Here is a 20773-nt window from a genome sequence, read left to right as displayed (position 1 = left end):
TGCCTGGATGAGCAAGTTCAAGTCTCATATCAGTCCCAACATAGCCAGCGTGTACATAATGGATCAAAAAAGAGGATTGAGAAGTCTCACCTGTGTCCTGAGGGCCTACGGACTCTGTTATCTCAGTCCCATCCATGCTGTCCTCCTCATCCACAACAACCCTCCCTCTGGTGCGACCCCTAGGGTGAGGAAGAGACACAAACAAATAAATAAAGGCAGAGAAAAAGAACAAGACAAGAAAAAGTGCCTGGGCTTTCCTCAGGAGGGGGGATGGCGGTGTGGTCATGAATTAGTTAAATATAGTCACAGCTGTCACTGATTTTTAATGGAGGCACTCAAGCCGCTGGGCAAGGTGGAAGGGTGGTGGTGGGGGTATACAATACAGTCCAATAGCATGTGGAGTTTAAAGATGGAGGTAGGGTTGAACAAATTTGAAAAAATATCTAATTGCCATTATCTTGACTTATGCAGCAACTATGATATGATTTACAATGTTAGAGGGGATAATAATTTTTACATAACTATTCTCATTTTCACTGAAAAGCATACTAAAATTATTATGATGTGATTTTTTCAGGGATCCATAGCAAACAAAAATCATTTCCGTAGAATATGATGTGCAGGCCAAGAACATCTCTGCAGCACAACAATATTTAATTTAAAATGATATTCTGACAGAGACATTACCTTTAACAATAATTCCGTTTCCTGTGATTCGGAAATTGCATATTAAAAATATATTGTGTTTTTGACAAAATTTTGATTAATTGTTCTGCCCTAGATAGACACAGACCAATCTGGATAACTACGATTCAGGCTGGGAATTAAATAAAGAGGTACTGACATTAATATAACATAATCCACAAATAAATGATGATGCCTACGTAGAGTGATGGTGTTCTAACTAATCACTGTTTAATGGTGCTCACACACGAGAACTGAAATCTGTGTGCTCATCTTCAGAGCAACGTCGAACAAATATCTTCATCGTTTACAGTTTCCTTAGGGATAACGACTCATTAGAACATGCGCTAGTTGAATTTCAAATCAGGATACAGACATCACTTATTATATGTTAATAGCTGTGTAATTTCAGACACCACAAACAAATATCTAATCATGAATGTGTATGAGTATGTGTTTGGCATCTTGAAGAGACATATCCTTAGGGTTGTTTGAGCTATCACTGTCATGTATGTCACATACCAATAAAATGTCCATTGAAGCTTCAGACAAAACCAATGATGCAGATAATACAAAACAAAAAGAAAAAGCACAAGTACAAAACAAATAATAATTCAGAACCACAAGCAAATTCCACCAAAAAAGGCACAATATATAGTGCTTTAAGGGAAATTGATGGATAGCTACAATAACAACCCAGCTGTTTTAATGATTACTCCATATCAGGGTATTATATTGATACTTAATCAATATCATTATGAGAGTAGATACTGTATTAGATTTTAGATGTAATTATGTATGATACAGCCTAAGTGTTGTCTTGTCCTGGTTTAAAAGATAAATAGCAATGTGCTAAACTGCCCTGTGTAATCAGAATTTGACTTGATAATTTCTTTTTTCAAAATTGATTGTAACTGGTTATATGAAGCCAGATAGTTGTCCAAACTGATGGTACGCCTGGTGAACAAAATAATAACTATGTTATTAGTTTAATAAATCTAACAGGTGTCGACAGATGTGGATATGCCAAACATAATTGAAAAAAGATCTTCAAACCTTATCAGCACTAACCAAAACATGTTACACAGAATGACAACAACTGTCAAGTACAAAAAGCAAACCCTGAATGTCTGTTCAGGTTTGTCTTCTTCCTAATTCTTTCAAGGGTCCAGTTGTTAAGATTTACACAGACATATCAGAAGAATATGGCAGAAATAACCACCTGAAAATAATAATAATTGTGTGTGACAATAGAATGAGCCGCTTATATATACAGAAGACACAGGTCCTTTTCCACGGAGGCTGCTATACTGCACTGCCATGTTTCAACACTTGCTCTAGATATTGCTGGAGCAATACTTGACTTTGTGCATCGTGCTTTATGAAGCTTTGTCATGCACTGTATAAAACGCTACACTGTATTCCTAACACACAGTGTAGCATACATGTGAACCAAGGCACAGCGTGAGGAAACAAACTGCAGCAGTTAGTTGAAAACTGCATTCAAACTTCAGTATATGTTCTTGCAGGGGAGCAACAGAGGTGGCCCGAATCCTGTCCAAAACTTTCCACCATTACAGCTGCATACTGACACTCCTCTCTGTAGGACACAATGCAAAACCGTTTAAGACCATCGGGAGAAGCTTTAAACCTAGTAACATATCTCAATGCAGAGCTATACAGGTGTCAAATATATTGTTCAGTAGAAACTTGGATTGCAGCATGGCTTGCAGGAAGACACGGAAGTATTGGATTAGAACTGTGAATTGGCAAATATTCATTATTAAAGGACTTGGATTGAGATCCAAGGCAAAAAAAAAACTTGATCGGGATATCCCCTCTCATGTGTCTACCTCCTGATGGGTGACCCAAATATATCTCATTACTGCTCCTTTTCAAGATTTTCTCTCTGGAGTGCCATGTTAAATGTAAGCTTAGCCTTTTCTCTTTTAAGACGTCATCACATTTTAAAACAAGAAAAAAATGCCATTATCACAAAGAGCAGTCCTTCCCATATCTTACTGAATGTGCCCTGTCAGCATATCAGACTACCATATGCCTTTGTGCCAACTCATACAGATGTGTGCACGACACACACACACAAGCACACACAAGCACACACAAGCACACACAAGCACACACAAGCACATGGCCCTCGTTGACGTACAGTGTGGAGAGATCTGTCAGTGTCAGCATCCTCCAATGGGATCTCTGTTAAACTAATCTTGGAAGCGCCATGTGGAGGGTATAATTGTCTTGGATACAAATTAAATAGCAACATCAATTGTTAGCATGCTAAGTGGGGAGAGCAAACACAGGGCAAATGAGAGCAGCATGTCTCAGGGGTACTCAGGAGGATACAGGGGGTTGGAAGTGAGGGAGGAGATGCAGGGATGGAGGGGGGGTGGGGTAATTTTCGGTGCCACTGGAGAGAAAAATCACAAATGGCTGGATGCCAAATCAACCCCTCCCTCTAAATGACTTCCATGTCAAGATAAGGAACAACCCGAAAACCCAAGAATGGCAGAAGAGGCCTCTAGCAAACCTTGGCTAAAACATAATTACCTATAAGCTTGAGTCAAACACAAATATCTTAATAAGGTGGAAAGAGAGCTCTTTTCATGTTATTGTGAAGGTGCAAACAGTAATTACTGAGCCAAAGATGGTCTGCCCTGCTGTTCTGGATCACACTGAGATTTGTGCAGAATCTGACCTAATATAGCTGTCATCAGGCACAATAGTTTTTCAATAATCAAAAAAATCAGAAAACAATTAAACCTTCAAATTGTTCTTACTACATTAATTTTTTTTTCCAAAAATGTTACAGGTAACCTTAACTACCATACAGTATGACTAACATTACATTGTTATCACTGTTCACCAGCTCTCTTTGTACAATGCACATACTGTCCACATGCCTATGCTGAATATGGGTACACAATGCTCTAGTCAAGTGGTTAAGTTGACCGTGGTAGTGCATTTTTTTTTTTTTTTAACGAGATGTCATCTGTCCCACTTTGTTGATTACAACATCAGGGCGATCCAGGAATCAGTGAGGAGAAAGGAAGGCTGCCGTCTGACAGAGCTGCAGTCCAAGCTGATGGCGGGCAGCTGCATAACATCTCAGTGGCCAAAAAGAACGTTTTAGATGTAACCCCTTTGCAATGACCAACATTTTGATTAGTACCGTAACTGTTATTTAATTGCATATTTTTTCGGTAAGTGTGATAAACTACAGTGACATTTATTTTGTAATTCAATAACATGTAACTAGTTACATGCTAAAACTGCTAGTAGGTAAGCCTTGTTTTAGCCTTGTAGCCCCTACCAGCCAGCAGTGAGGAGTGAGGACTCAGCTGGTATAGGTTATATGTAGATTATAAAAAGGTTTTTCAAAAATTGTGAATCACTGCAACCATGAGAAGTCCTTCAGTAAACAGAAATAAATGTGCACAAAAACATTTAGGCTGATAGGTCCAGTATTAATGGATATTAGCTGCATACAAGTTCCCAGCCTTGTTAGTCATTCACAAACAAAAGTTAAACCAAGAAAAACAACTGCAACAACTACGTGTGTAATATCAGCACTGACAAACCAAAAAAATAAAAAAATGACAACTAATCAATATGTAGTTTCACTACAAAATATATGATGCAATTTTACTGAGCATAGGTCTAAATTTTCCAAATCAACTCTACTGAATTTTCTTATTTTTCAAGGTCTTTGTTCAGTGTACTACTGCTTCCAAGACAAGGAGCTTGTACAGACTGAGGTAAAAAGGAAACTCTGATAGGACTGTATTACATGCATTTTCAGAACAATTCTTCACCTGATCAACACAATACGAAGTCAGAGACATGTAAAGCTACAGACAGCTATGAGCCAGGACCGAGTTAAATGTGTTTACAGGAGCAGCAAAGCAGCAAACCATTTACATCTTTCGGTCATATATCACGCTGAATTTAACAGTACCACGCTGTCTGTCTCACAGGCTTTCCCTTACATGTTTATGGCAAGCACTTTTACAGTCCATAGCTAATGACATTTAAGAGGGTTTTGATTCCAGAAGGCAAATCCAAATGCAGAAATTAGCTGCTTGTGACATTTTCATCTATGACTACAATCAAAGTAGTTGGTGGTGGTGACGTCTTTACATAAGACTGCTACATAACAGTCAGCTGTAATTATACATAACTACTCTAAAGGCATCAAATTTCAGCATTGAGACAGCCAGTTATTTCACTGACAAATGCTCAAGACTAACATTCAACCCCATACCCTGCACAACTTATCCCCCCCACAGTCCCACCACAGGGAGAGAGAGAGAAAAAAAAGAAAAGGTGAAAATAATGCTGTGGTAAGTAGTCCCAGCTAGCTGGGAGCTGCCTGGAAAACCCGAAATGGATTTTTCTGTTCTGGAATTGATTCACTAGCAGATGGAGCGTGGGCAAATCTAGTAAATTCCAACGAGCAGGTCTACAAGAGCGATTTCTGACACATCCTCCTTTGTCACAAGCAAACTGGTTGTTAACACTTAACATTGGTCATTTTAATATTTATACACACTGCCCATTTCCATTGGAAGAGGAAGCCAGTTGGTCTGAACGCAAGATTGTTCTCTGAGGATAATTCACAGTTCAGTGGAGTAGTTGCACTTTGAAGACGTGATTGAGCTGATTGAGCTGATTGAGCATTGTGTGCCACTTATCATCCTACAACAGCCACCAATTACCCTTATTATTGTTTTTCAGACTGATCATGAGATCAGAAAATAGTTTATTGAATTGGCTGAAACACTCTGAGGTCCATCCACAAAGCTGATAATTGGTGAGAGTTGGAGAGGGACAGTCAATGGAATATGAACTCACTGTTTCTGGGAGCGCAATGGATCGAATTCAATGAAATCTAAGATGGCATAAAAAATTGTGGTATCAATATTTAACTGAATAACTGATAATTTTAGCAATTATCTGCAGCCTGTTTTTACACATGCAAGTAGTCATCATTCTGACCCTGATAACACTGTCCATTATAACACTATATAACCATGAAGAACAGAAGAAGTAAAACATTTTTGCCAATGGTTCGTTCATCAACATGAAGCAATTCAAGTCTGTCCCAGGTCATCCTTGCACTGTGGCATTAACGCATTGTCTGGATGCTTGCAGATTAAATGATCCATTGGGAGCAGGGTATTAAGATTGATTGAGAGGACAGTGTAAGGAGAGAGTTAAGAACCTTGCAGGCATTATATTACAGAGTAGCTCTAAGCTGCATTATATGTTGCTATGGAAGTCACAAAGAAGCCAGGCACCTTGTACAATGCCTCATAAGACATTTCTGTGCTGGTGTTACCTGAAATCAAGCTGCTTTGGAACTGTTAAAAAACCCTATATGACAAGGACTTCTTATCAGCCAACCAGGGCATTTTATCAAAAATCTGATGCCAGCTAAATGGCCAATGCAAGAAAAGATTTGAACAACCAACCACAATGCCCAAAGCAAGAACAAATATTCTGTATTTATATAATAATTAAGGTTAACATCAGTCCTCAGAATTTAAGACGGCCAGATGTAAAGATCGATTTTAAAGTTATTTTGAAAAAAAACTCAAAATAAGCAAAACACACACACTGATGGGGAGGAGGCGAGAAATATCATAAAGCAAAGCAAGATTACGACTTCTTTAAAGCGTGCTCGTGAACATCGTAAAAACTACCCGATCTGGAAGAAGCAAGAGCATCAAATAAGTACTGTGGTTAAAAGACTGAGTAGAAATAGGCTATATTTGAAATTTCATGATATGATTTTCTCTTTTTTGGGTTATGCACCATGATCAATCTCATTTTATGAGGAATTTTAAGACAAAATAACTTTTAAAGTTCCACTCCATACATATTTAGTATATAAAAACGCTCTGTTATGATTAATGGTTTGTTTAACATGGTTTTTCCACATAATACATTTAAAAAGTGTTCAACCATACGTTTGAGCTTCGGTCAGACCCAGACTCAGATGAGGAGTCTGTTGTGCAACAAAATCAGCAACTACCAGACATATCAAAATAGTAAGTGTAGTATTTTTAATTTTGTTAATGATGTTTGTTAGCTTGTTAACTTTTAACTAGCAGTGGCTGTCACAGCTAATGCCAATTCTCGCTCTCTGTACTGACCAGTCCACGCTGCCCTGGAGATTTTCGGTTTCTTTGCCTGCATTACAGCAATTGGCTTTCAAATTTGTTGCAGACCAAATCTAGCTTGCCCAGGGTATGTCTGAATCTCAGATTTTCAAAAAGTGCGTAGTCATCTCCCTCTCCTTTAGAGGAATGTAAAAACACTTCTCTAGTGACAAGTTTATGTCACAGAAAATGTCTGACCTTGACCATACCGACTTCTATCTGTACAAAGATGGAGAAAAACACATTATGGGGTGGAAGGGCTCTTTAAAGTGTGAATCTACAGGAGTCTTTTTATGATTCCATACATGAAGAGGTCATCTCAAAGGGTGAGATACACCGCTGCCTACTCCTGTGCCAAATGGACAACCCTAAATGTGAGGACACAGTGTTATGGACCTGGCACCTGGCCACAGGATCGTTACTGAAAAAAACAAGTCTTATATAAATTATTATGTAATAATTATGTTTTTATTCTATATTGTAGCAGCACCACCAAGCTATATCTAATTCAAGATCTGAGAAAATTCACTGTGGCATATATATAGGAAAAAAAATACTTTGAATACAAGAGGTAAAAACATACTTCTTCCTGTTCTTCGACGTAGATGAGGGTGGCGCCTGGGGTAGGATGGGAGCAGCATCCTTGCGCGGCCTGCCACGTGGTCGCTTGTCTGCGTGGGCAGGGCTTCCTGTGGACGTGGCCCCTACACTGCTGGAGGGCGGTGAGGGTCCCTGGTCAGAGGGTTCCACAGTCTTATCCTCTGATGACATTCTGAAAAAAAAAGGTAAGGCAGATGAGATAATGACAGGTGTTGCACAGTAATCTTGGAAAATTCACTCAACTTTTCAAATTATGAGAAGAAAACCAGGTGCTGTTTTTCACCTCTCATATTGTTTACAGGCTTTCAAAGAGTCGATGGGGGGAAAAAAAAAAAAAAAGAGGTTGACATGTTGTGGGAATTCAAACCATCAATAGTCAAATAAAATCATTTTTCAGCTAAGTGTAATGAGATCTCCCTGTTTTAAAGCATCTTTGATTTAGCTCTTTCTGAGATTTGCATCATCACCGCTACTACTTAATTGGCAATCAATTCTGATAAATATTTACAAAAGCGCATCCTTGTCTTGGTTTTTTTTGATCATGTGTCACCAAACTAAACCTCCTGGGCATCCTCCTTAATAGTTCTGATCATATTCAATGGGACTGAGGCATCTTGGATTCTGTTTTTATGCCCTAGCTGCATTATATTCTTTCACCTGATGATCTGTACATTTGTTGCAGCAATACGTTTGGCACCTAAAGTTCAAAGTGTCCAGCTCTGAGAAATGTTCTTCAACTCAGCTTCTGCCCAATTTCCAGTTCATACTCATAGCATTCTCACTCCACATCCAGCCACTCCAGGTTTTCTATTTGCTGCATCCCACCCACTGAAAGAAAACCCACTACAAACCGCTCAATGGTAAATATGGTGAATGCTGCCCTTTAGTTGTATTTTACAATGTGAAGGGACATGAGGTGGCATGAGTATACAGCAGAAGCAAAGGCAAACAGCTAAGATTCGCTTTAGGTTGCACAAACCAGGGTTGGATGAAATGAAAATGTATACCATGAGAAGGTTTGTTAATTGTCAAAGATTGTTCTATACCATTTTACCAAGGTCTCTATCCCTTTAATATTTCTGTGTGAGTTAAGCAATTGTCAGAAATGTTGCAAAATCATCACTGTTTTTGGCAATATTGGATTTTCAGGATTTTGCATCAATGTGATGCAATTTAATATCACAAGTTTTCAAAAAATTAGATTCATGGGATGAGTCAAAAATTAACATTCCCATTCACCCATTTTATCTTGAAACAGTTTGAATGACTGTATGTCTCCAAAACTCTCCAGCGTTGATATTCACTTGCATTGTATGTGGTCAGTCAAATCAGATATGGCTGTTAAATGCTATGTTATACTATTACATATGGAGCTGCAACAATTACTTGCTATTTTGGTAATCGATTAAATGTTCTGTTCTGAGTAATTGAAAGTCAAATTCTCTGATTTCGAGAGCTTGTTTACCCACTTCAGGCGTGTGCACGCGGATCCAGTCTGAGAGGCTACAGATGACATTTAGGCTAAAAATATGGTGTAAATGGCATCTTTTTGTTTTAATGTCGCGGCTTACAGGCACTTGGATTACACCACACGAGCAGTATGGAGACATTTTGTGGGGTTTTTCTGTGTGTGTTTTCTCTTCTTTTTTTATATTTTAAAACTGGTCACCATTCACTTCAGTTGTACTGGATTTGGCTGCACTGCTGTTTTCCGCTGAAGCTCTGAGAGTGTTTTGTGAACTGGAGATCTTCACCCATCTTCACATCAGCACAGGGGTGAGTAGATATTGAGTGGAATTTCAGTTTTTGGGTGAACTATCGCTTTAAGGACATCATCTTGGGGTTAGGGAGCAGTTAATCAATCAAAATTTAACTGAAATCGCAATATGGTCTGCTGCAATTTCCAAATTGCAGGATGCACAATATTTGTTAAAGACAAATTTTGTGTCAAAACACCATTTTATATTAAATATTGTGGTGTTGCAGAGGTGTCCTGGCCAACAAGTCATTCTCTAGACTTAAGAAAACATCTTTGTTTTGTACATATCCCTGAAAAAAACAAAATAAACAACAACAAAAAAACGCTAATGTTTTTAATAACTGTGTAAAAATTATCCTTTCCACTAATATTGTAAATTATATCACAGTTGCGACATCATTCAAAATTATTGCAAATAGATGTTTCTTCAAAATTCAGCCCTATTTGGAAGACACTGATTGACATATTTCACTATTTTCTGACATTTCAAAACAAACAACGATTGGTTGATTAATCAAAAAAAAAAAAAAAAAGACAGTGTAATCAACTATGAAAATGATTATTGGTCCCCGCTCTAATTATATACTATTAGGGGTGTTCCTGGCAACTTATTTTTCTCTCGATTAAACGCAAAATTTAATTCAGACTACTTGACTAGTCTAACAGTCAGAAAACACTCAGAAGGCAGTTACAATTGATTAAGTGACAATGCTAAGCACTGTCCAAAAAATACTGTGTGTATTAAGATCCATTTGAAGCCATTTGAAGCCATTAATCACAGTCTACAATTGCCAAATCGTAATTTAAATGCCACTGACCGGGCAAGGCCTCTCTTACTCTGGCTGCTGCTTCCCTCTCAGAACCACTACGTGGTGTCTGCAGCTGCCTGTATATGTATCTGTTTGGGAGTATAAGCAAAGCTTCATTCAGACTCACCATGGATCCAGCCAGGTCCACAGCTACCAGTATGCCTTGCAGACATCTTTACTGAGTGGGACAACTTGACATAATTGAATGATTTTATGCTGGAGAGCAGTGACAAAAGTAAGGAGCTCTCACTCTGCAGCTACTTCCAGGGACTGAAATGCTCCCAAAAGTAATCTGCACAGAAAACAGTCCAGCTTTCGAAAACACCTCTTTATGCTCTGCAACTCACAGGCTCTGGTCCAATCAGATCCTTTCTTCCATTAGGTCTTTTGGGACAAAGTAAAATTGAGGAAAGAAAGGTTTGTCTTTTGTGCCCACATTGTATTTTCAGTGTGATTCCAATATATTGCAGTCCGCTATGCCTTTAACAAGTCATTCTGTGATGAAGCGTTGTTGTGTATGAAAGAAACAAATAACGTATAGCACTACATATCATTTTCTGATTATGTAGTTGTTGGAGAAAAACACAGCTTTCCTTCCCACAATGGATTTTAGCTGATATAACTTTGAAACATGTCTTCACAAGGTCACCTTGCTTTTTGACTCAGTACAAATGCCGTATTTATGCAATGTCAACATAATAGAGAGAACTGAAACAACACCGTTTAGAAGCATTCATGCATTATTCCGAGGTGATTAGCCCTAGTGCTAACCTTGGTGCCTTACCATAAAAATAGCCTAAATTAGCTACATTTGCAGCATCGTTACCAAGCCCTACCAGGTACAAACAAAAACTTTAGCCCCCAATAAAATGTGCTAAATTGACAGTATTTGTGTTAGCCTAGAGGTCAACAGATACAGGCGTTTCAATGACAGATGCTGATATTTAGAGAGTGACCAGTGGATGATATATAATGTCCTTTTCAAAACAAAGAAAATCCATGTATAATGTCATTATTTCATGCACATTACAATCTAAGATACACGGTAAGCCAGTAACATGTTTAGATGCAATTTTTAATTTAATCAATGAAAAATACATTGGACTATGCTCTAGATTTCAGAATGTGACTGGTATTTAAGGGATAGTGGGGCACTGTCAGAAACAATGTCATTCACTGCATTGTTTAATATGAGTTGCACATTTTCCCTCCTCCGAAATCCTAGACAAATTTGAATCACTAAAAAAATCCTCAACTACATAAAATTAGGTGTCAAAATCATGAAAAACTTGTCACTTTTCACTGCTCTGAAACGCTGGGATCCTGTCTGCTCTACTGCATCAGTGTCAAAGATCAGTGCGACCTAAAAACAACCTGAAACATGGACGCTCCATCTAGCAGCTTTATTGGACTTGTCCAGACATGTTTTTGACCAACCAGAGCCCAAGGATAGTGAGGAGACAGGATGGTATTTTTTTGTCTTCCATGTCAGTTTGTTGGAACTGAAGTGAGCTGACGCGAGGCTTGTATAGCATTAGGGGACCATGGATCCGGCACGTCACAGAGCCATATTTCCGGTCCACTCAAAAAATCCTAAACATAAAAATCGTGAACAACAGTTTACCGGTCTAACTCCACAATATAGTTCTTCATATTTCTCAGTCTTTTCACGTTTTCAGCAACTATATAAATTATCAATATTTTAAACATACAATGCCAGTTAATTGCTCCTTCTAAGCTGTCACACAGCTGCCTGCCTCTAGCCAAGGCTGCACTGCATCAGATAGCAGCCTCTCTCACCAGGTGCAAATGCTCCAATGGCCTGAATGTTGTTATCAGCAAAGTGGGACAGATGACCACTCGTAAACAATGTTGGTCATCAGTATATTGTTGTAAAAGATCAAAATATGGTTGAATATAGGCTGTGTCAGAATAAACTGGCATATAACGAGTCATTTAGAGGAATGCATAACCTCATTCATGACAGGTATGGACGTAAACCTGCAAGCCAAGCAAGCTGCTGCTGTTAGCACTGCTAACGTTAGCCACCCTGTGTATCAGGCTGGCCGCTAAAATCAGCTCTTGGTGTTCTTTACCTGCAGACACTGTGATCCTGCTTGGTCTAAAATGTTCTCATGTGCTGAAAGATGATGTGCAATGCACAGCGCAAAGTAACAAACATTTCAGCAGCACTTATAAAACACGTTGAAATTGTGATTAACAGCTCAAAATGACTCTTCAAACAAGCAGCATTTTTCAGACAAGGTTTAACATTATCAATTAACAAGTTGTGCTCAATTTGAACTGCTTTCTGTGTTTTGTTTTGTTTTTTTACTGTTAGACTAGTTGACTAGTCTGAGTTAAAATTTGTGTTTAATCTACAGGGAACATAGCCACCAGTAACATCCCTATTCTGTAGACATTGTGAGGGCTGGCATTGGCTGATGCTGAATATCTCAAAATGTGAGATAATCAGCCAGATTAATCAGTCTTTCACTAATAAGTTATAGGGTTGGCCGATAAGACACAACTGTAGAAATGTGTCCACTGAGATCTGGCTACCAATTTTCCAACGTGGGTTCAATCCCTTCGTGTCTCTGCTATGTATTTGGCTCAGGCTATGTAGCAAATCAGAGCTGGATTCTCTCCTGTTCTCTGAATGATTTGAGGAACACTGCTTAAGGCGTTTTCATGTGACATAAGAGCAACAGTTGGTGGAGGGAATGCACCTCTAAGATGGTTTGCCAATCACCACAGATGAAGAGCGTTACAAGAAAAAATGTAGGAGAGTGAAACTGTAAATACACAGAGCAGGAGGAATCGCAACCAGGGTAGGAAATTAGAACCAGCCAAATGGTGGTAAAATGTGAAAGTGGCTGGTAGATTTCAGATACAAAATAATGACTTGCTATTGGCTGATGAATCTGTGTCTGGCAGTAGCTGGTGGATGTTCACATTTTGAAAAGGTAATTTCCTACCCTGATCCAAGAAAACAAACAAATGTTATGAAGTACAGTGTACATGGTATGGTTATTTTAAACTATTTCCTAATGGAATTTTCAGAATAATTGCTGTATTGTGATATATATATTGTTATAATGATATATATTTACATATGACTTGATAGAAGGTTTTGGCCAGTGGTGCTGCATTTGCAGCCGTTTAGTCAGCAGTTTGACATGTCTATAGTTCACCATGTGGAAGATATCTTCGGAGTCAGGAATTCCTGATAAGTTGGACTAGAAATTACAAGTCAGACACTAATGTAAACGTTTTTTCCCCAACAAGCAGATCATAATATAATATAATAATATCATACAATATAATGTGAATGTCACTGTGTGCAAGACCACACCTAATATTGACAATGAGCCACTTCCCATGGTCTTCTTACAGTTTTTATGCAACCCCATTGTGAAAACCTCAGCACTGCACATAAAACCAAAAATGGGTGCCAAATTATAAAAACAAAGGAACATGACACCAGGCGCTGCCACAACAGCACAATGCTCCTTGGCTTAAATTCTATAAGTCTGTGAACTCTACTGGAGGGAGGAACACCATTGTTACAAAAGATATTCCTTCTTTTGACATTTTGATGATGATAATGTTCAACTGGGTTGAGATGCAGTAACTGTAGAGAGCTTATGGTGTGATTCATACCATTTTCATGCTCAAACTATTCAGCGACCACTTGTGCGCTGTATGAAAGCATCTGTTATGTTTCTTCACTCATCTATTCAGGACTTGTCTGTATGTTGCCTGTTCATGTGTTGGATGAGCTGCTTTGAAAAGTGTGTTTGCCTGCACATGTGTGCCTTGTGCACATCAAGCCTCTCTCAACAAGTCAGCGCAGTAAGACTGTGCTGCAGGTAAATGATGCAGCACAGCAAGTGTTGTGCTCATAACCGAGAGCTGTTCTGTTGCACAATGAAAAGTAAGATTCATGGATTTTTTTGGATGGGGTGGGGGGTGGGGGATGAGAGCACTGTCAAAACATTAATTTCACAGCAGTACTATGGCTGAATGCATGGAGTTTCAACAGTGATGCAGCTCCTGCTGTTGTTCTTTTTTTGCTACGCGGCCATTGTATACAAGGACAAAGTTAACAAGTGGTTGGTGAAGACATTTATGCATCAAACAAGATAATGACCAAATATTTTTCTTAGCAGTTAGGAGAAATAAACAAGGTAACTGTTTGCTAACACACTAGTTAACTGTTTGAAAAGACAACAGAACTGTAGCCTATATCACAGCTGTGTTTCAATGAGTTTATTTTCTCTCTTAAATGTTGCTTAAACCCCTTAACCTTTTCAGATTTAACATGAAAAGAAAAACAAGTATACCTGTAAGTTAAATATACCTGTTTTGTATCCACATTATTCTTTTCAAAAGCAAACTAGTTCCAAACAGCAGGCATACGTTTGCATATACTTTGAACAACAAGTAATAATTACTGATGGTTCCTCTTCAGAAAGACGGATGCAAATATCTGCACAAGGCTCTAGTTAGCTTTTTTTTTTCTTTAGAACCATGCAATTGCATCAGAGTACATCATGACTAATCTTTAGGATGAGTCATTAGAAAGTCAACTTTGCTTGTTTTAATTTTCAGTAAAGCAGTTTATTAACCATAGTAAGCCTGATTTGCTGTATAACATTGTACCTCTTGCTTTTTACCTTATTGCATATCTGTACAGTGCAGTGTCAATGTTGAGCTATGTCGTTTGGTCCCACGCTGCATAAAATTGCTTTTAGAATACACTGTTGTAAAACAGTAAACAAAGTCACTGCTACTGTTGGCCAGCCATGTGTCACTGCTTCTAAAGACACAGTACAGCCTGAAATTACTTAAATATATTGTATCAATGAACGAGGAGGTCTAAATTTGCGTTGTTAGATATTGTGGAACTCACATCATCTTTCACTACCGATCTGTGGTAATTCTCTCTTTCTCTTATGTCTAAATTAGCCTCCACCAGCCTCCAGGTTCTGTGGCCAGATGGTGGTCCAATAACACCAAACCTCGCAAAAAAATATTAGCCATTACAATGATTAAACTGTCAGTCTAATTATTCAGAAATGATAAACCTGAACTTAAAGATTGAGAAAAATTATAAACAGGGTCTTTCCCTGTTCCCTAAAAAACTGTAAGTGGTAATGGAACAAAAATGGCCTGGATAGGAACCATTTTAAAAACAGATTTACAATCTGGTAAACCTCAACTAAAAGCAGTGAGAATAAGGTTGATAATTAGGGCATCTGAGGTTAGGATCCGGTGACTACTAGGCAGTCACGACCACCACCACAGGCACAATTGGAGACATGCTAACGTTAGCTTTTGTTAACTCAAGCTTGGGCACAAAGCAGTTGCATACAGCTAGCCTGATAGCTAGCCTGTTGTGTTGAACTCTGTCGCCTTTTCTTTAGCGACCACAAACAAAAGTAACACTGACATCGTCTAAATTTGACCAAAAAATATATAAACAAATTAATCCATCGTCCTAACTGGCAACAGCCGATTCGATTCGGCTTTGAGGAGACATTAGCCAGTAACTTTGAAAGGGGTTCACATAGCAAACAGGTTACCTGTGGTTCCAGTTAGTTGCCCAACTCATCATACTAGCTTATAACTAACGCCTACGCCAAAACACGAACCATTACAGCCTTTTGTTGTCCTACCGATAATATTCATTATAACAATCAGGGGATGTTGGCAAACCTAGCGGTTAAACGGTATCCGTTAGCCAACTTACACCGGGGTACAAGGCAATGATGAGCATTTGTGCCCAACACACACAAAGGCTCGGTCTATTCAATGAAACGGAACTGTTCTGGGGAACTACAATGCTCCACAAAAAGTGAAAATGATAGCTTACACAATGACGTAAGCCTCTATTTCTTCTTTTCATTACACACAACCCTTAGTTGTGTTTGAATATGGATCGCATATAGTGTGTTAAAGAGTGCCCATATAATAATTACCCCTCAATTTCTGATTATATAGCACCCATGAACGGTTCGGTTATGTTCTGCCTTGAAGAGACCTCCAGCCTCGCGAAACATCTCGCGAGAGTGGTCATTTTAACCCAAACCATCATCTTTACCTAACTCTAAGCAAATGTTTTCGAGCTCTCAAACCTAAGCACTTCCAAACCACAGAGTTGTCGCATCTTAAAACACGATTAATTTGTATACCAGGCGCAATGAAGAAACGATGTGTATAAATCTCGCGAGTGTTTCGCAAATCTAGAGTTCCTTTCTAAAATCGGCCTATTCTCCGTTCCGTTGAATAGTCTGAGTCATGAAAGCCAAGGCGGCGACAAACCCCCAACATCAGACTGGAGGTGGATAATGTTGGCTCAGCTTACTTCACAAGGTGAATGCTTAACAAATCTAGCTTGCATGAGAAACAATCAAACATCTCAGTGTGGCTTACCTTCCAGCCCTATGAATAGCGAATTATCCTCTTCATGTCCAAAATACTGGGGGATGAAACGTCGCACTTTTATCACCCAGCTAGCTAGCAAGCTAATTGAGCTAGCTAGCCTCTCTCCAATGAAGCAACACCGCAATTCTCAAAAATGCATAACGCATATCATTATATTCCAACGTTGCAATGTTATTCCCAACTTTGCCCATTTGATGGAAAGGCAGAAGATGTAAATCCAACAGAAAACCGCTTCACTGGCTCACGCATTTGGGGGGGATCACTTTCCTTTCTCCAATGACAGCTGTCGTCGCACGAGTTCGGCTTATATAGCTAGTTGGTGTTAGCCACCCAAGTCTACGGCCAACAATTTTACCATTCACGTATAAACATATCAAAGCCAAAGTCCAAGCGGCTGCAAAAGTCAAGACTCCGTGAACGAAACTTTAAATGCGAATCCTCAGCGAATGTACAGCGACGCGTAGAGCAAACGTTGGGTGCCGACCGCTTGGTTGGCAACTGGTTCTATTTTCTTCAGCAGCATCGACAAGCTGCGGGACCAAGCGGCCAGTTAGGAGACTCTCTCCGCCAGCCTGCCACGCAGTAACAACCGCCTCCCGAGACAGGTAAAAACAAACATTAGCTTGCCAAAAATTACATTCCGCCTGCCACAGTGGCTGAGCTGCGAAAATACAATGAAATATTACTAAATTAAGTTGAAGATGACGCTTCGGTGTACTCTATAACGGTGGCCATATCTAATGATAAGTGGCACCTAAGCACAGCCCCTCTAGGCTCCTCAAAAACTAGATCCACCTCCCCCTACCACAACTACGGCACACAAATGTTTACAAATCGGTGTGGCCCGTCGAGAAAAGGATGTTTCGCGGGTGTGGCAAACGTTTAACAACATAAACGAGAAGACACGATCAAAAATGCCACACAAATCATTTTGACAATTTCTTCAAAATACTCTCTGACCCTGCGGAGGGATATGGGCATTTGGTAAATAAAATAATGGCTAGGGAGGGCTCGAAAAGATGGAGAACTGGATCAGAGCTGGGGCTGGACGGGGATTGCCATCCGTTGGTGCTCCAGCTCATGCAAATCTTCTCCAGTAGCAGCAGCAGCAGCAGCTGTAGTGACTCCAACAGTCACCAGCCTTCTTCGGAGCAGGGAGGAGGGGACACAAAGATGGATTAACTTTAATACGCGAGTGTGGTAGTGGTTCAGGGCTCGTCCGAATAGCATCCGTTCAGATAGATCACCACGACCAAACGGGATCTCCACAGGCTAGCCCATGACAACATCCCATTTCCTGCTTTCTTTCTCTCTCATACACAAACACACGTACGTGAACGGATGCAGCAGACATTGCACTGGGTGTTTGGTAGAGGTAGCCTGCAAATTGGCAGACATACTGTACATGCAGGGGTTAAATTTCGGAAAAGCCCCCAGGGGTCGGCTTCCAGCAGCTATACATAATATGAAATAGAGCCGGTGGGTGTTACCCATTTACGTGAATTTTAGATTTATTCTAGGCGCTTCTAGTCACAACTTACTGAGTTTCTTCGAGTGAAGCCCCAAGAAAAATAACTGGAAATAAACACAGCCCTATCCCTTTCAATGGTAAACCCTGGCACCGCTTTCCTAGAGCATGAGCTCCCCCTGCTGGCTAATGTGACAGAAGACACCATGTTTGCCATTTATTAGTATTTTTTTAATTAATGCTGATCATTTGGAGACAATTCAAGCAAATCAAATAGCAGGAAACAGATGGGCAAATTAAAGGGATACTTCAACCTAAAATCAAAAATACATATTTTCTCTCTGGTCTGTACTGCATGTATCCATCTACAATAAGTTAAACAGGTTGCTAAGATTTGGAGATATCAACCAGGATGTCTGCCTTCTCTCTGATATAATGGAACTAAATTGCACTCAGCTTGTGGTGCTCAAAAAGCCAAACAAATAACAAATAAAAAAGGCAAAACTCAATGGCGATGTCTCTTTCCAGAAATCACGACCCAGTCACTCGAGATAATCCACAGACATTGTTGTGAGCAGTTTCATCGAGGAACTATTTTCTTTACACAATAGAAAAAGTAACCAAGTCAAGTTTCAAATGTGTTTTTTCTTTTTGCACATTGATCACCACAAGCCAAGTGAGATTTAGTTTCATTATACTGGAGAGAAGGCAGACATCTCTGTGGCCAATATCTCCAAAACTCTGCAACTCACACCAAAAGAAACAAGATGGATAAATAACACTGCTGGTCAGAGGAAAAATATGTATTTTTTATTTTGTGGTGAAGGGAAGGCTTGAATCAATTTGTGAACCAATTTGAAATACAGTGGAGAAGAGTGTAAATGTAAAAAAAATTCAATAAATCTAAAACATGAAATTCTGGAATATCTTTTGAAAGAGTTCATCCCTCCAGTAGAGTTGCAGAGACTTGTAAAATCCACACACCACTGAAGTTCTTCTGGCAACTCATGACCAATAACACCTTAATAAAACAGATTATGTTCGCTTTTCCTTTAATTCATCACTCACCTGCAGCTTTACTCACAATGGTGAGTAAAGATAGCAAAAGTTTACAAAAGTATGCACATCCAAAAGCCATAAATACAAGATGCTGGACAGAAGTACAGGTCAAAAAAGGGTTAAAAAAAATCTGCACACCAGATAATGCTTCCACGAACATTTATTAATATACCATGTTACATTTCAGGCACAAGCCTTCTGTTTAAAGATAGGCCATCACTTTACAAAGGCACCATATATATGTCATGTAAAGCATGTATTACACATGTTCCCATGTTATGACACATATATGAGACAATTTCATGAAAGAACCTACAAATCTAGGATGTGATAATAAGCATATATCACTGAGAATAAAGTGGCGTGGAAAGTAAACTGGACCCAACCAAAGCTAGACTAGATAAGCTATACAGTCTTTATTAAGTGTCCACAAGTCAATTCTATGGGCGCATTTAATACATATTAAATATCATTTCCAACCAAATGAAATTAGCACTAATAAAGAGAATAACTACAGAGAAGTTAAAGGGACAGTTCACCTCGAAACAGATATATTTCCTCTTACCTGTTGTGCTATCCATCTAGATTCTTTTGATAGGCGGTGCCAAGTTTTAGAGATATCGGCTGTAAAGATGTCTGCCTTCTATCATGTATAATGGAACTAGGTGGCACTCGGCTTGTTGTGATCAAAGCCACAAAAATACTTTTGATAAAGTAAAAGCAGTGTCTCCTTTCAGAAGTCATGACCCAGACATTCAAGATAATCCACAGAGCTTGTTGTGAGCATGAGCAGGTGCATGTAGGGACTATTTGCCCTCTACCTACCTGCCGACTGCATCACCATGCAGAAGGAAGTGTACATCTTCTCATGGATGACAGCTGGGTGCTTGTGACAGCATAGGGTGTAAGATGAAGCCGTAACCTTTCATCCACAAACAAATCGATCCAGGTTGATAAACAGGAAAGAGAAAAAAAGACTCATTTTTGATTTGGGGGTGAACTGTCCCTTTAATATCAGCAGAGGTGTTGCCCTTTGAGAAAGACAATCCTCACATGCATTTCTGGCGTTTAACAGGAATAATGTCGGTTAATTCATTAAATACACCATAAACAAAGTATATAAAAAGCTATTTGTTAATAAGCAGGATGGACCTTTAGATGCAGATGTTAATTTATTTGTTGGTAGTTTCTGTGGCAGTTTCAACTATTTTGTTTCAAAGTAATGCGCAAAAAAATGTAAATTAATTGAGAGATTCTTCATCACAGAATTCATCATCAGTACTGTTTCATGATATGGAAGGTAACTACTTAGAGTTATCATCATAGTCAAATGAATACGAGTAATTGTGCTTTATCCTGCGTTGTGGCATCAGAAGCATAATTTTAGGACAGCGGTGTTGCCTCATGTCAGTGAAGTGTGAGACATGGTACTTACAGGTGTCACTTTCTAAATTATGACCTTTGAGGTGGTGTACATTTACACCACTAACCACCATTGCCCTAATTACCCTGAACCGCACGAAGCTGCTGTTTAGCGTTGTGTCCGTGACACTGATACTGACCTGCTGACCTAGACTCAAGACTGTAGTTAGTGTCAGGTGACTCTACACGTAATATTGGGTTGAGGAGACTGAATGCTTATGTAATGAATTATTCATTTTATACTGGAGCTTAATTCAGATCTAACCATATATATTTGAGTCAAAAATATATATTTATTTCACTTTCTGTTAAAAATCATCACAGGCCATTTTTATAGATGATA

The 20773-nt window shown here is 39.1% G+C and overlaps 1 protein-coding gene across 7 annotated transcripts in view; it reads right to left on the bottom strand.

Moving 5' to 3' along the window:
* The window catches only part of kmt2cb (lysine (K)-specific methyltransferase 2Cb), an 87526-nt gene extending 70289 nt beyond the window's left edge, over positions 1 to 17237 (bottom strand). For 6 of the 7 annotated variants that reach the window (XM_084732328.1, XM_084732330.1, XM_084732329.1 and 3 more), the window contains exons 1-3: positions 16470 to 17237; positions 7447 to 7635; positions 91 to 179 (exon numbers count right to left, since the gene is read on the bottom strand). In XM_084732328.1, the coding sequence (XP_084588454.1) occupies positions 91 to 179; positions 7447 to 7634 (277 nt within the window). In that variant the 5' untranslated portion in view covers position 7635; positions 16470 to 17237. The remainder of the gene's footprint in view (positions 1 to 90; positions 180 to 7446; positions 7636 to 16469) is intronic. The other variant, XM_084732335.1, reaches the window with a different exon arrangement.
* Between the last annotated feature and the right edge of the window lie 3536 nt (positions 17238 to 20773).

This window comes from Lutjanus erythropterus, chromosome 12 (genome assembly GCF_056507025.1).
Source record: "Lutjanus erythropterus isolate fLutEry1 chromosome 12, fLutEry1.hap2, whole genome shotgun sequence".
NCBI lineage: Eukaryota > Metazoa > Chordata > Actinopteri > Lutjaniformes > Lutjanidae > Lutjanus > Lutjanus erythropterus.
Note: the sequence above shows the minus strand (reverse complement) of the source record. Positions and strands in the feature narration are given on the sequence as shown.